General features: G+C 48.3%; 4 protein-coding genes across 4 annotated transcripts; 2 read left to right on the top strand and 2 right to left on the bottom strand.

Annotated features, from left to right (window-relative positions):
* Nucleotides 1–433: 433 nt before the first annotated feature.
* On the top strand, nucleotides 434–2,762 carry UREG_00829 (uncharacterized protein; the record flags this gene model as incomplete). Its single annotated transcript, XM_002541269.1, has 2 exons — nucleotides 434–857; nucleotides 922–2,762. The coding sequence occupies 2 exons, from the start codon at nucleotides 434–436 to the stop codon at nucleotides 2,760–2,762; spliced, it is 2,265 nt and encodes a 754-aa protein (XP_002541315.1).
* A 612-nt stretch (nucleotides 2,763–3,374) lies between these two features.
* On the top strand, nucleotides 3,375–4,718 carry UREG_00828 (uncharacterized protein; the record flags this gene model as incomplete). Its single annotated transcript, XM_002541268.1, has 2 exons — nucleotides 3,375–3,544; nucleotides 3,647–4,718. 2 exons carry the CDS (start codon nucleotides 3,375–3,377, stop codon nucleotides 4,716–4,718), a joined length of 1,242 nt encoding a protein of 413 aa, XP_002541314.1.
* Nucleotides 4,719–6,264: 1,546 nt separating this feature from the next.
* On the bottom strand, nucleotides 6,265–7,191 carry UREG_00827 (uncharacterized protein; the record flags this gene model as incomplete). Its single annotated transcript, XM_002541267.1, has 3 exons — nucleotides 6,265–6,794; nucleotides 6,857–6,928; nucleotides 6,984–7,191. 3 exons carry the CDS (start codon nucleotides 7,189–7,191, stop codon nucleotides 6,265–6,267), a joined length of 810 nt encoding a protein of 269 aa, XP_002541313.1.
* Nucleotides 7,192–8,746: 1,555 nt separating this feature from the next.
* On the bottom strand, nucleotides 8,747–10,364 carry UREG_00826 (protein TOXD; the record flags this gene model as incomplete). The annotated part of the gene is made up of 3 exons (XM_002541266.1): nucleotides 8,747–9,185; nucleotides 9,834–9,971; nucleotides 10,180–10,364. 3 exons carry the CDS (start codon nucleotides 10,362–10,364, stop codon nucleotides 8,747–8,749), a joined length of 762 nt encoding a protein of 253 aa, XP_002541312.1.
* Between the last annotated feature and the right edge of the window lie 317 nt (nucleotides 10,365–10,681).

Here is a 10,681-nt window from a genome sequence, read left to right as displayed (position 1 = left end):
CGAGATGCCCAAAGTGAACAGTCACGTGGTGCTGACTGCCGTGTGGCTTTGCTCTGTGGCGCGGGATTCCAGAATTCTTCTGCCGGTCTTGGCATCCCATTCCTTGTTTTGCTGCTGTGGCTGAAGCTGTGGCTTCATTTGGCTGTTCAAGAACGTCATCGCATCTTGGCCTTTCCCACCTCCAACATGAGATCTCGAGGGAGTTCATCGCCCAGTCCAACCACGATGATTACTTGACGGGTAGAGGATTGTTATGCTTGCACAGCTGACATTGGGAATCCGTGTTAATACACTGTCTTCAAAGCTGCTAACATTCCAAAACAACTTGGGGGGAAGCCTAGCATTATGTGAGCCAATCCATTATCGAAGCAACGCAAATCTCGCTAATTCGGTGTATCGATGACTACAATAGCAGACTTCTCAATTCGCAACCATGCTCTCGTGCTGCAAACCCCGTAAGCCGTCCAATGGCGAGACGCAGCCTCTCCTCCCACAGCATGACGCCAACACCCAAATGCAGCGGGAGCTGCAGGACAAACTTCATGGTTATGAGATGGTGCGAGCTGTATATTCAGGCTTTATGCCATCCACTGCTCAGACTGTGTCGCATCTTCGAGCTTTCCTCGTCTCAGATCTACTAAATCCAGACAACCAAACTTTGAGCAAGGCAGGCAGGAAGCTGTCCCAAGATTGCAGAGCGTGGATACGCGTCTTCATTGAGGCTTTAGAGGATAAAAATGGAGGGGATCAGGTACAGGAAATAATTTGGAATTTCTCAAAATCCAGGGTGTCTGTTGACACCGCGGATCTTGCTGGAAAGGCGTCGTTGTCCAAGGCGCAGGCAGATACTGCAGCCGGTATTTGATCTCACCCATGCGGCGAGGTCTTCATTCCTTTTCTCATACTAATTTTTTAAAACAGCATATGAAAGTATACGCACGATCGCGAGCCTTTTGATGACCAATGCTGACTTTCGGCTATTGGTCGGTGACCTGTCAACTGTCTCGCGTCAGATATTTGCAGACACAGCTTCGTCCGTGTCAGCTACCGCAGCTGAGATATCTGAGCAGGTGGAACCCTCAGAGCCACAAAAGGACGCTATCGGAGGAGATGGCTCTGAAGAGGAACAACCGCCCTCCAACGAGGACGTTGCTCAAGAGGCGGGCCGAGTCGTTGATATTACTAAAGCGGGCCTTAAAAAGGCCGGCAAAGATGCGATGAGCAGCACGGAGAGAAACCTGACTGGAGAACAAAGAGACTCTTTGGTGCGTCGTATCAAACAAACAGTAATTGGTCTGCGCAAGAGGGAAGATTATTCCAATTCTGCGGGTACAATATCACACATTGTTCAGCGTTACGCAATGATATACTATCGTGCGATAGGTTCAACTGCCAGCGAGGTTGAAGAGGATTTTGAGACTAACCAGGAGCTCAACGAAGCGATAAGAAACCTTTGGACGTTTCTATCTTCGTTTGGGTCTCGAGATGATTGGGATCGTTTGAAAGCTAAATTTCAATCACTAACAAAGAAATATCAAGATGACGACAAGTTCAAAGAGTCTTTCCAACACGTTGGGTCGACGCTCTTTAATTTACTAACCAACCCGGATTTCTATGACTCCGCTGATGCATCTTTTGATACCCTGAGGACAAAACTAAAGGAAGCGAGCGCTGACTCTGATCAAGATTTAGTCGAATTTTATGATCAATTAAAACGAACCTTTTGTTCCGTTTCTGAAGATCAAAGTATAGCCAAACTCATCGCCGCCACTAAAAAGATATACGGCCACTTGTGCGAAGCATTTCGCGATGAACAATCCCGTTTACCGGCTGATGCCTTACATATTTTCCTACCGATCTTCGTACGAGCGATTCAGCACATACCGATTCCAAGGCTGGAGATGTCGGTACCGGAAATGGACCTTCTCCTCGAAAACGTGATACTTGAACCTGGGCATACAGTTAATTGTTCGTCATTTTTCCCATATCGCGTCCTTCTCACAACTACCAACAGCTTGGAGGTGCGCAAAACTCACTCTAAGGAAACGACTACGGGAATGACTAATATCATAAACTTTACAATGAATGGGCTGAATATCAGCGCGCAGGAGTTTGGATACTGGGTTCGCGTTCACTCCCCTCCATACCTTCCATACTTCGGCGACGAAGGCATTGCTAGCTTTGCGCTTGACAAGCGTGGCATAGATATCTCTCTAGAAATTGAAATTGGCAGACAACGGCTGGAACAGGTGTTTACCCTCCGGTCCGTTCGCGTCCATATCCATAAACTTGACTATACCATTACGAAAAGCAGCTGGGCTTTTCTATTCTGGATGGTCAAACCTTTTGTCAAGCACATGGTCCGCCGTACGCTAGAAAAGAAGATTGCAGAGCAGATCGTAACGGCCGCACAAGCTTTGAACCGCGAGCTTGTTTTTATGCGGGAACGCCTACGGGCGACAAGGATCGCCGACCCGGACAGCTTCGTGACATTCGTCAGAGCGGTTATGGCGAGGATGACGTGCCGGCCAGACCCGGATGTGTACACCAGGATGGGAGTCGATGCACCTCGCGAAGGGATCTTCGAGAATGTGTACACGCCTGCTAGCTTGACGAAGATCTGGCACGAAGAAGGAGAGAGGGCGGACGAGCTTGTTGATGGTGGAGATGAGAGTGGTGGCATCGGGATGACTTGGAGGAATCGGATTTTCGACTATTTGCCCTCCAGGCGTGCATCTCGCCAGCCCACTCGAACAGTTTGAAATTATGTCCCTTATGCCCCGTTTTCTTCCCTTAGCCCTACCTCCTGTTTTCGGTCCTCTCGGATTTTGAATTAGTTAGTGCTGCGACTACTCTGTACTCCGTAATGATATTGCGAATAATGACATTCCCATTCAAACAAAAAGAAAGCAACAACGATGCAGGTCCCCAACATCACTCTGTGTAGATTCTGGGATAGGACATTTAGTGCAAGACAGTTGCCCTTGTAATACCCCTATTGCTTTGATTGATGCTTCCTTGAAGCCGATTTTGATTAGCCCTTCGGAAATATAATAGTCCGCGATAGCTTGCTGGGCGGCTTATCGCAAAGCTGCCACCTTACAGTTTGAGATTCAATCGAGCTGGCAATTGTTCACTTCCCTTTCCTTTGATTTTGATATGGCTTTCTTGTAAACGCCTTATCTACCTTGAAAAACACTCCTGTGAAGTCCTCGCGCTAAGAAATGGTGCTGATGGTGTGCTGGTCATAGCGACACGCAGCTCGGTGATTCTCACCAAAACCTCTCTCATAACTAGTTAGCAGAATCCATATCCTGCCGGACTTTTTCGCGTTGATCTGGTCTCTCCTCACGTCCCATATAAGCTTCCCGGCCATGCTCCCTCTCCCGTTTTTCCTGGGAGTGTCGCTGCTCCTCCTCCTTCCGTTTGCCTTATGCGCCGAGGATTATTACAAAATTTTGGGCTTAGACAAGTCAGCTTCGGAGCGGGATATAAAAAGAGCATATAGGACTCTGAGCAAGAAATATCATCCGGACAAGAATCCGTAGGTCTATTATCTTTTCTTGCGACTACAAGATTCCCGTGTGTGCTATGGGAGTTCTCGCGCGGAACGTGCTAATTGTTTTTATCTTTAATGGATGTTTAGTGGAAATGATTCAGCCCACCAAAAATTCGTCGACATAGCCGAAGCGTATGATGTCTTGTCTACCTCGTCCACGAGAAAAATCTACGACAAATATGGCCACGAGGGCCTACAACAGCACAAACAAGGCGGTGGCGCCCCAACCCACGATCCATTTGACTTGTTCTCGCGATTTTTCGGCGGCGGAGGTCATTATGGACATTCTGGCCAACGTAAGGGCCCCGATATGGAAGTTCGGCTACCCGTGGCCCTTCGAGATTTCTACAACGGCAAAGAAGTGCAGTTCCAAATTGAAAAACAGCAAATATGCGATACCTGCGAAGGTTCCGGCTCCGCCGATGGGAAAGTGGATACCTGTAGCCAATGTGGTGGGCATGGAATTGTCCTAAAGAAGCACATGTTGGCGCCTGGTATCTTCCAGCAAGTTCAGATGCACTGTGATAAATGCGGTGGGAAGGGGAAATCGATACGTAGCCCATGTCCAGTGTGCCATGGAAAACGAGTCGTGCGAAAGGAAGTTCCGTTAACGGCAACCGTAGAACGGGGAATGAGCAAGGGCACAAAAGTAGTATTCGAAAACGAAGCGGACGAGAGCCCCGATTGGGTTGCTGGGGACCTCGTGGTGGTGTTGCTGGAAGATGAACCGAAAATGGGCGAGGACGATGCGGAGAGGACAGATGGAGTGTTTTTCCGCCGTAAGGGCAAGGATCTGTTCTGGAAAGAGGTTCTAAGCCTCCGGGAAGCTTGGATGGGAGGTTGGACACGGAATCTAACCCATCTTGATGGCCATGTCGTTCAGCTGGGCCGTAAGCGAGGAGAAGTTGTCCAGCCACTGTCTGTGGAAACGGTGAAGGGTGAAGGTATGCCAATCTGGCATGAAGGCCATTTGCATGAGCACGATGAAGGGGAAGAGAGTGGAAACCTCTATGTGGAGTACACTGTTGTGCTTCCAGACCAGATGGAAAAGGGTATGGAGAAAGATTTCTTCGCCTTATTCGAGAAATGGAGAAAGAAAAATGGGGTAGACCTGCAGAAGGACACTGGCAGGCCTGTTCCCGCAAAAGACGAATTGTGACATTAATGTATATCACCCTTTTCTTTTCCTTCACTTCCATCCTCACCTTCTCAACTATTCATTTTCCCCTTTTACTTTTAAGGATACCTTGCAGTCTATGCACCTATACATTGGTTCTCAGGTTTCTGAACATACCTATAGAGTTCGTTGTGACTGGCAAAGCGCAATAGAGATGGTTTTGATATCTGCGTGTAGTATAGCTACACGATCTCTTCATGTTCTATATTTTATAGCAAACAAATCCTCCCTTTAATAGTCACTATTGCAAGCGAGGCGGTTTTCTGGACATGATTACTTCTACAAGCAGCTTGCTTCCTGGCTCCCCAGACCTCTGCTAGGTGGACATGCATGGTATGTACATGGCATCTTATAAGCAATTTTTATACTCCCCTACTATATTTACGACGACTTCAAATGATGCGAGTGCTACTACTATCCTTTGCTCGCCTTTTCTTCCTGGCTATATTTATCATGCTTATGGGCAAGGCAGCTTCAAGGGCCATTGAACGGTCATGGAATAGCACAACAAGTCACTCGAGAATGGGCAACATCAGTGAAATCTATATAGCCCGAATGACAGTCTACGTGCCGGGTGGGTGAGACATTTTTCTTTTACCAACATCATACTCCGTACGAACAAGGCTTTCTAGCCCCTAGACGTCCCCTTCTGAGTGCAAGGCCTTGATATCGCAGCCCCCCAACCAGACTATCTGCGGAACGACCACACTAACAGCACCTCCGCCCCGTGGGACATTGACTCCCCCAACGCGGATTACCGGAACGCTCTCACCATGCTCCTCGGCACTGGGCTCCTCAGCCTGACGCACAACGTTTCCCAGATTGACTGTCTATGCGACAACCTCCGGCCCAACAACATTGACGAGCTTGGTTACTTCAATGCCTCCTTGCTCAGGGAGACCCTCTGCACTCCGGGGATTGATCAGTACATCCCCACTGGCATGACGGAGACGCGCAACGCCCTGCGGCGATGGCTCACGGCACTCTGGGCGCGGCAGGTTTCGTATGTGTTTAGGGATCATCTCAGCATCGTGTGTCGAGTGTTTAACGAGAGCCTTGCTGATGAGGTGGGTATTGATGGGAAGCAGGCGAGAGAGATTATTTGCTCTGGGGATTTGATGAACTAAATTTCATTCGATGCTGGTCAATTTGCGGTGGATATTATGAGGACAAAATGGGAGAATGGGATTCAGGCCTCCAAGTCGTGCAGATTGGGCTGGCGCTGAAGGTCTGCGACTCAATATGCCGCTTCTCATTTTCAGTTATTGCCGCGGTACTGTCTGTTGTTTATTTTATTCTTACTTTTATTTCCCCCTACTCTCCTTTTTCTTCGTTGTCTGGACTTTGAATAAATTTAACTGCTATGTCAAGGTTGATTTCACTTGACATCATATAATTCGCTTCATATTTCATACCTATCTGCATTGGAGTTGTCTTTGAAAACCTTTCATCGATACCCCCATACTTCATGTAGCAATTATAAGCCGAACGCTACCTATTTATTTTTTTTTGGCCTTTGAACCCACAATCATGGCGAGGCAGTTCGGTTCCCAACATCATCCCACTTCACACTACGTACCGAAAGTTCGTGTAAACGAATCCGTTTCTTCTGCTGATACCTGCGGGCAAGGAAGAACCCAAGCCCAATCAATGCAAGTCCAGCCACAATCCCCACTACTACTCCCGCAATACCACCACCTGAAAGCCCGTTTGATCCCTTCGAAGACACCGAGTCCGAATTTGACGTCTCTTTACTCGGCGTTGAGGAGCTTGTCGAGCTCGGGCTGGGAGCGACAAAGTCATCTGAAGTGACGTTGAAGCATGGTATTTGTTTTGTGAACTTGCTTGCAGCCACGAATTTAATGTCAGCGCAAGCGTAGAATGTTTCTGTCTCTTTTGAGTCGAACTCTGAGAGGTATTTTAGTTGAAGTGTAGCATTGGCTCCTTCCTCGATGTCTCTTGGGGGGGAGGGGAGCGGGTAGCATTCATGACCGGGCTCGAGCGAGTCAATCCGCTTAGGTTCGATCAAGAGCTCAAAATCGTCGTTCAATTTGGGATCTAGAGTTCGTTGTGGGTTAGAAGACTATGACCTCACGCAATTTGTGGGTAAAAGAACGTACCGTCTTTGTACGAGATGGACACATGGACGTTCCACGAGTCATCTTGGATTATAAGAGCAAGTGCTCCGTTGACTTGATAATATCCGTCAGCATAAATGCATCAGAGTATAGTCCAATCCATCCTCACGTAATGGAAAGTCCGTTCTATTAGTGACCCCTTGAGCGGAACCACAAGGGGCCGTATTGTCTTCTGCAGCTCCCCATTCGCGATCTGGTGGCCACATAAAAGCCACTGGGCCCATCTTGTCTGATTCATCATCGCCATGCGTACTTTGGCCAGCTGCAAATGGCAAGCTAGACGCTACGAAGAGCAAAATGGACTGCGAGAGGCGCATGATGAGGAACAATAGGGTTAAAAAGAGCCTTTCTACTCAAGGTATATAGAAAGTGGGAGCTCAGAGGATATTTTCACTCAAAACTCAGTTTCAAAGAGGGGAGTATGAAAGGTTTATATGTCCTTTGTGCAAGGGGGACAACTATTCAGAACTGGTCCAAATTTTTGTATATTCCGAATCTCGGCTACCACGGATATGAAATCGACTGATCATGATCCCATGATGTCTGTCCCACTGGAGGGAAAAGACCCGATCATGAACACACAAGTAGAACTAGCCGAGAGCCCGGAGGCCCCATAATACATTGGAATCACGACAAGAGGGCCTGTAGAAACCATGTTCTTGAGCCCTTCAACCACAACCGAAATCTTGTAAAATTTTCCGTTTCAGTCACAATAAGCTCTATCGTCTTGGAGTTTTCTCTCGGTATCATTGAGATTGAGACGCTTTCACCGACGGCTTGAAGGGCCAACATGCTTGAGATACTCCCGTCGAGGTGACTTTTGACGTCGCCAGAATTAAGCCCAAACTTTATCTCCATCTGATAATTCTGCTTGGCGGTGAATGCTGCTTTTATTGGCTGTGGTTCCGGTCAGGAAAAGTCAAAATTATCAGATTATCTTATCAATCGGCGAAATGTGACGGCTGTAAAATAAATACTCCGAACTCCGTTAGCATCCCATCACCGTGGTATTAATCCCGGCTCCCAAGCGCTTGCATAATAATCTAGGATCATTGGCAAATATCTCGTCGACTATTCCATGGAATGCTCTACATAGAGGTGTCTACTAATAGTACGTCATCAGGACGCGTCGTTGATTGCAAACAATTGTCGGGGGCAACTATGGAAGAATGTACTCAATTGTGCTGGGTCCCCACGAAACAGCAACCTGATGGGTTGCGTACAGGGGCTTCGAACAGGCTTTAACTTGACGTTTCGCAATTGAGCATGGGAGGACGGCATGGTGATATGGTGGGAGAATGCTCCAACTAGTCAAGAGCATTTTATGGGCACCCAATATCTCGAAAAGGGCTCTCTTTTCGAGTCAAGAGTCCTGTCAAGGCAAGATGAAGTCCAAGTTGAAATATTTTTCAAATCCTTTATTGGTTTCTGAGACTTATTCAATAATGGCTGTCGCGCTCAACATGCTTCTTCCAAAACGGGGAAACCAGAAGCTGTTTGCGGAAGCTGTGAGACCACGAGCGCAAGTGTGGTAATACCATTTGTGACCAAAAGAAAAAAAAAAGAGAAAAAGAAAAGAGCGCCAACAGCACCAGACACTTTAAAGATGATGCAGACATCACTGAAATAACCCAAGATCCCTTCATCAAGAAGGTAACCCAGCACTAAAAGATCGCTATTAATCAAATGGCAAAGGTCCAGGCGAAGCGAAAGCAAAACGGGTGATTAAAAGTAAAAGGCAAAACTGGCTGAACAAGAAAACCCCAGCGCTGCCTGCCCACGAAGGGTCCGCTTAAAGAACACCAACAATAGCTCCAATCCTATCGCTCAAGTATGACGAATAATGACGTGAAGGTCGAAAAAGAAGGTATTTTATCGCTCGAAATGCATGATGCGACTTTTTCGTCTTGCTTTAAGGCGATGCTCCGTGTCCATCAGCCGATTCTGCACCCATCTCCGCACCTCCTGATCGGATTTGATGTCTGAGCAGTTCAGCAGGTCTGTCAGCGCCAGCTTGAGCTGATAATCGCCATCGTTGGATTTTTCGACGTCTGGGGGGATCATGGAGGACAGGCGGGCGTCGATTGCTGGAAAGGGTGAGGCAGGAGGAGTGGATGCGTATCGGATTGCGAGGTGAGGTCGAGAAGTGACAGCAGGAGAGCTGGAGCGTGTTGACGGTTGTGTGAGTGAGTGGGCAGTGCTGGGTAGTGCCCAGCGGCTTTTTGTAGAGAGCATGGACAGAATTGAAGGGGTTCGTTTGTTCGTCGTCCGGTTGTTTGGGAGGAGTTCAGGGTCTGAGGGCAAATTGTTCCTCAGGAGTCAGGGGTTGTTGCTCGACGTTTTTTGCAACACCGTTCGGCAGACGAGCTCAATTGGGAGGATTGCAATTGAATGGTATTAACAGTATATGGAGTGATCGTGGTAGAGGAATTAATGAGTGGAAGTTAAAAATCCGAGACTGGCGAGAGAGAGAGAGGAGAATGGTGTTGATATTTGTGGGAGCAAAGGAGGGAGAATTCCAGGAATTGGCCCCCTAAATCACACCACAACACCCGCAACGTCAATTCCAAGCCAAGTTCAAGGTTGCGCAATCGAAGGGTCCAGGCCCCCGCTAGTGCTACTATCGTGACGTAAGAGAAGGCGATCAATTTCCACTGCGACAAGTTGGAAGTGATAGCTCAATGGCACGCTGCAGTCTGGACAGCATCAACACGAGGAGAGGGGTAGAGAACGTGGCAGTTAATTTATATAATTAACGGCACAGGTCTGCTGCTGTAGCTAGTTGTCCCAACGGTCTGGGAAGAAACTGGTATGGGATCGAGAAATGCCAGACTCTCCATGGTACGGGATAGTTGCCGTCGATTCGCACCCAAAATCAAGTTCTTGCACTCAGTTTCGCTCCAAAAATCCCAGATGGCGACTCGGAAAGCGCTCGTAAGTTTAGGTCCGGGTAACGCACAACTTGCCTCCATCCCGCATATTCCCATTGTTCCAGACCACTGCATCCTGGTCAAGACCGTTGCTGTCGCCTTGAACCCCACCGACTGGAAAAACATCGATGCAGGGGCCGCTGGCACGGTGGTCGGATGTGATTATTCTGGAATTGTCGAGGCAATAGGCAAAAATGTGACCAAGTCGTTCCGGCCAGGCGATCGAGTCTATGGCTCAGTTCATGGCTGCAATCTTTCCGACCCGCCGAGCGGTGCTTTTGCGGAATATGTCGTGGCAAAAGGCGACCTGCAGTCGAAAATTCCAGACCATCTGAGTTTTGAAGAGGCGGCCACCTTGGGAGCTGGTTTGCTCACCGTCTGCCAAGGGCTCTTTCAATCTCTGGGTCTGGCACTGCCAACCTGCCCGATCCTCGAAAATCTTCCGGTGTTGATTTACGGTGGGAGCTCGGCCACTGGATCCCTGGCAATCCAATTCGCCAAACTGTGCGTTTGTCCTGTGCACCCTTGCAGCATCTCGCTTCTAATTTGCCAAACAACATCTTAACTGCTGACGTTTCCAGCTCCGGATACCTCCCAATAACCGTCTGCTCACCCCGCAATTTTGCGTTTGTCACAAGTTTGGGAGCCGTTGCAGCGTTTGACTATCGCGATCCTCAATGCGGTCAGAAGATACGCGCAAGCACCAATAATAAGCTCAAGTTGGCTTGGGATACGATATCATTGCCGGAAACGGCTCGAATCTGTGCTGATGCACTCTCCTCTCAATCTGGATGCAAGTATTTCACCATTTTGCCCAAGCCTTCACCCCGAGATGGTGTCGAGTCGAGGTTCACGAATTCCTATTATATGTTTGGCG

Source organism: Uncinocarpus reesii, genomic scaffold (assembly GCF_000003515.1).
Source record: "Uncinocarpus reesii 1704 scaffold_1 genomic scaffold, whole genome shotgun sequence".
NCBI classification, from domain to species: Eukaryota; Fungi; Ascomycota; class Eurotiomycetes; order Onygenales; family Onygenaceae; genus Uncinocarpus; species Uncinocarpus reesii.
Note: the sequence above shows the minus strand (reverse complement) of the source record. Positions and strands in the feature narration are given on the sequence as shown.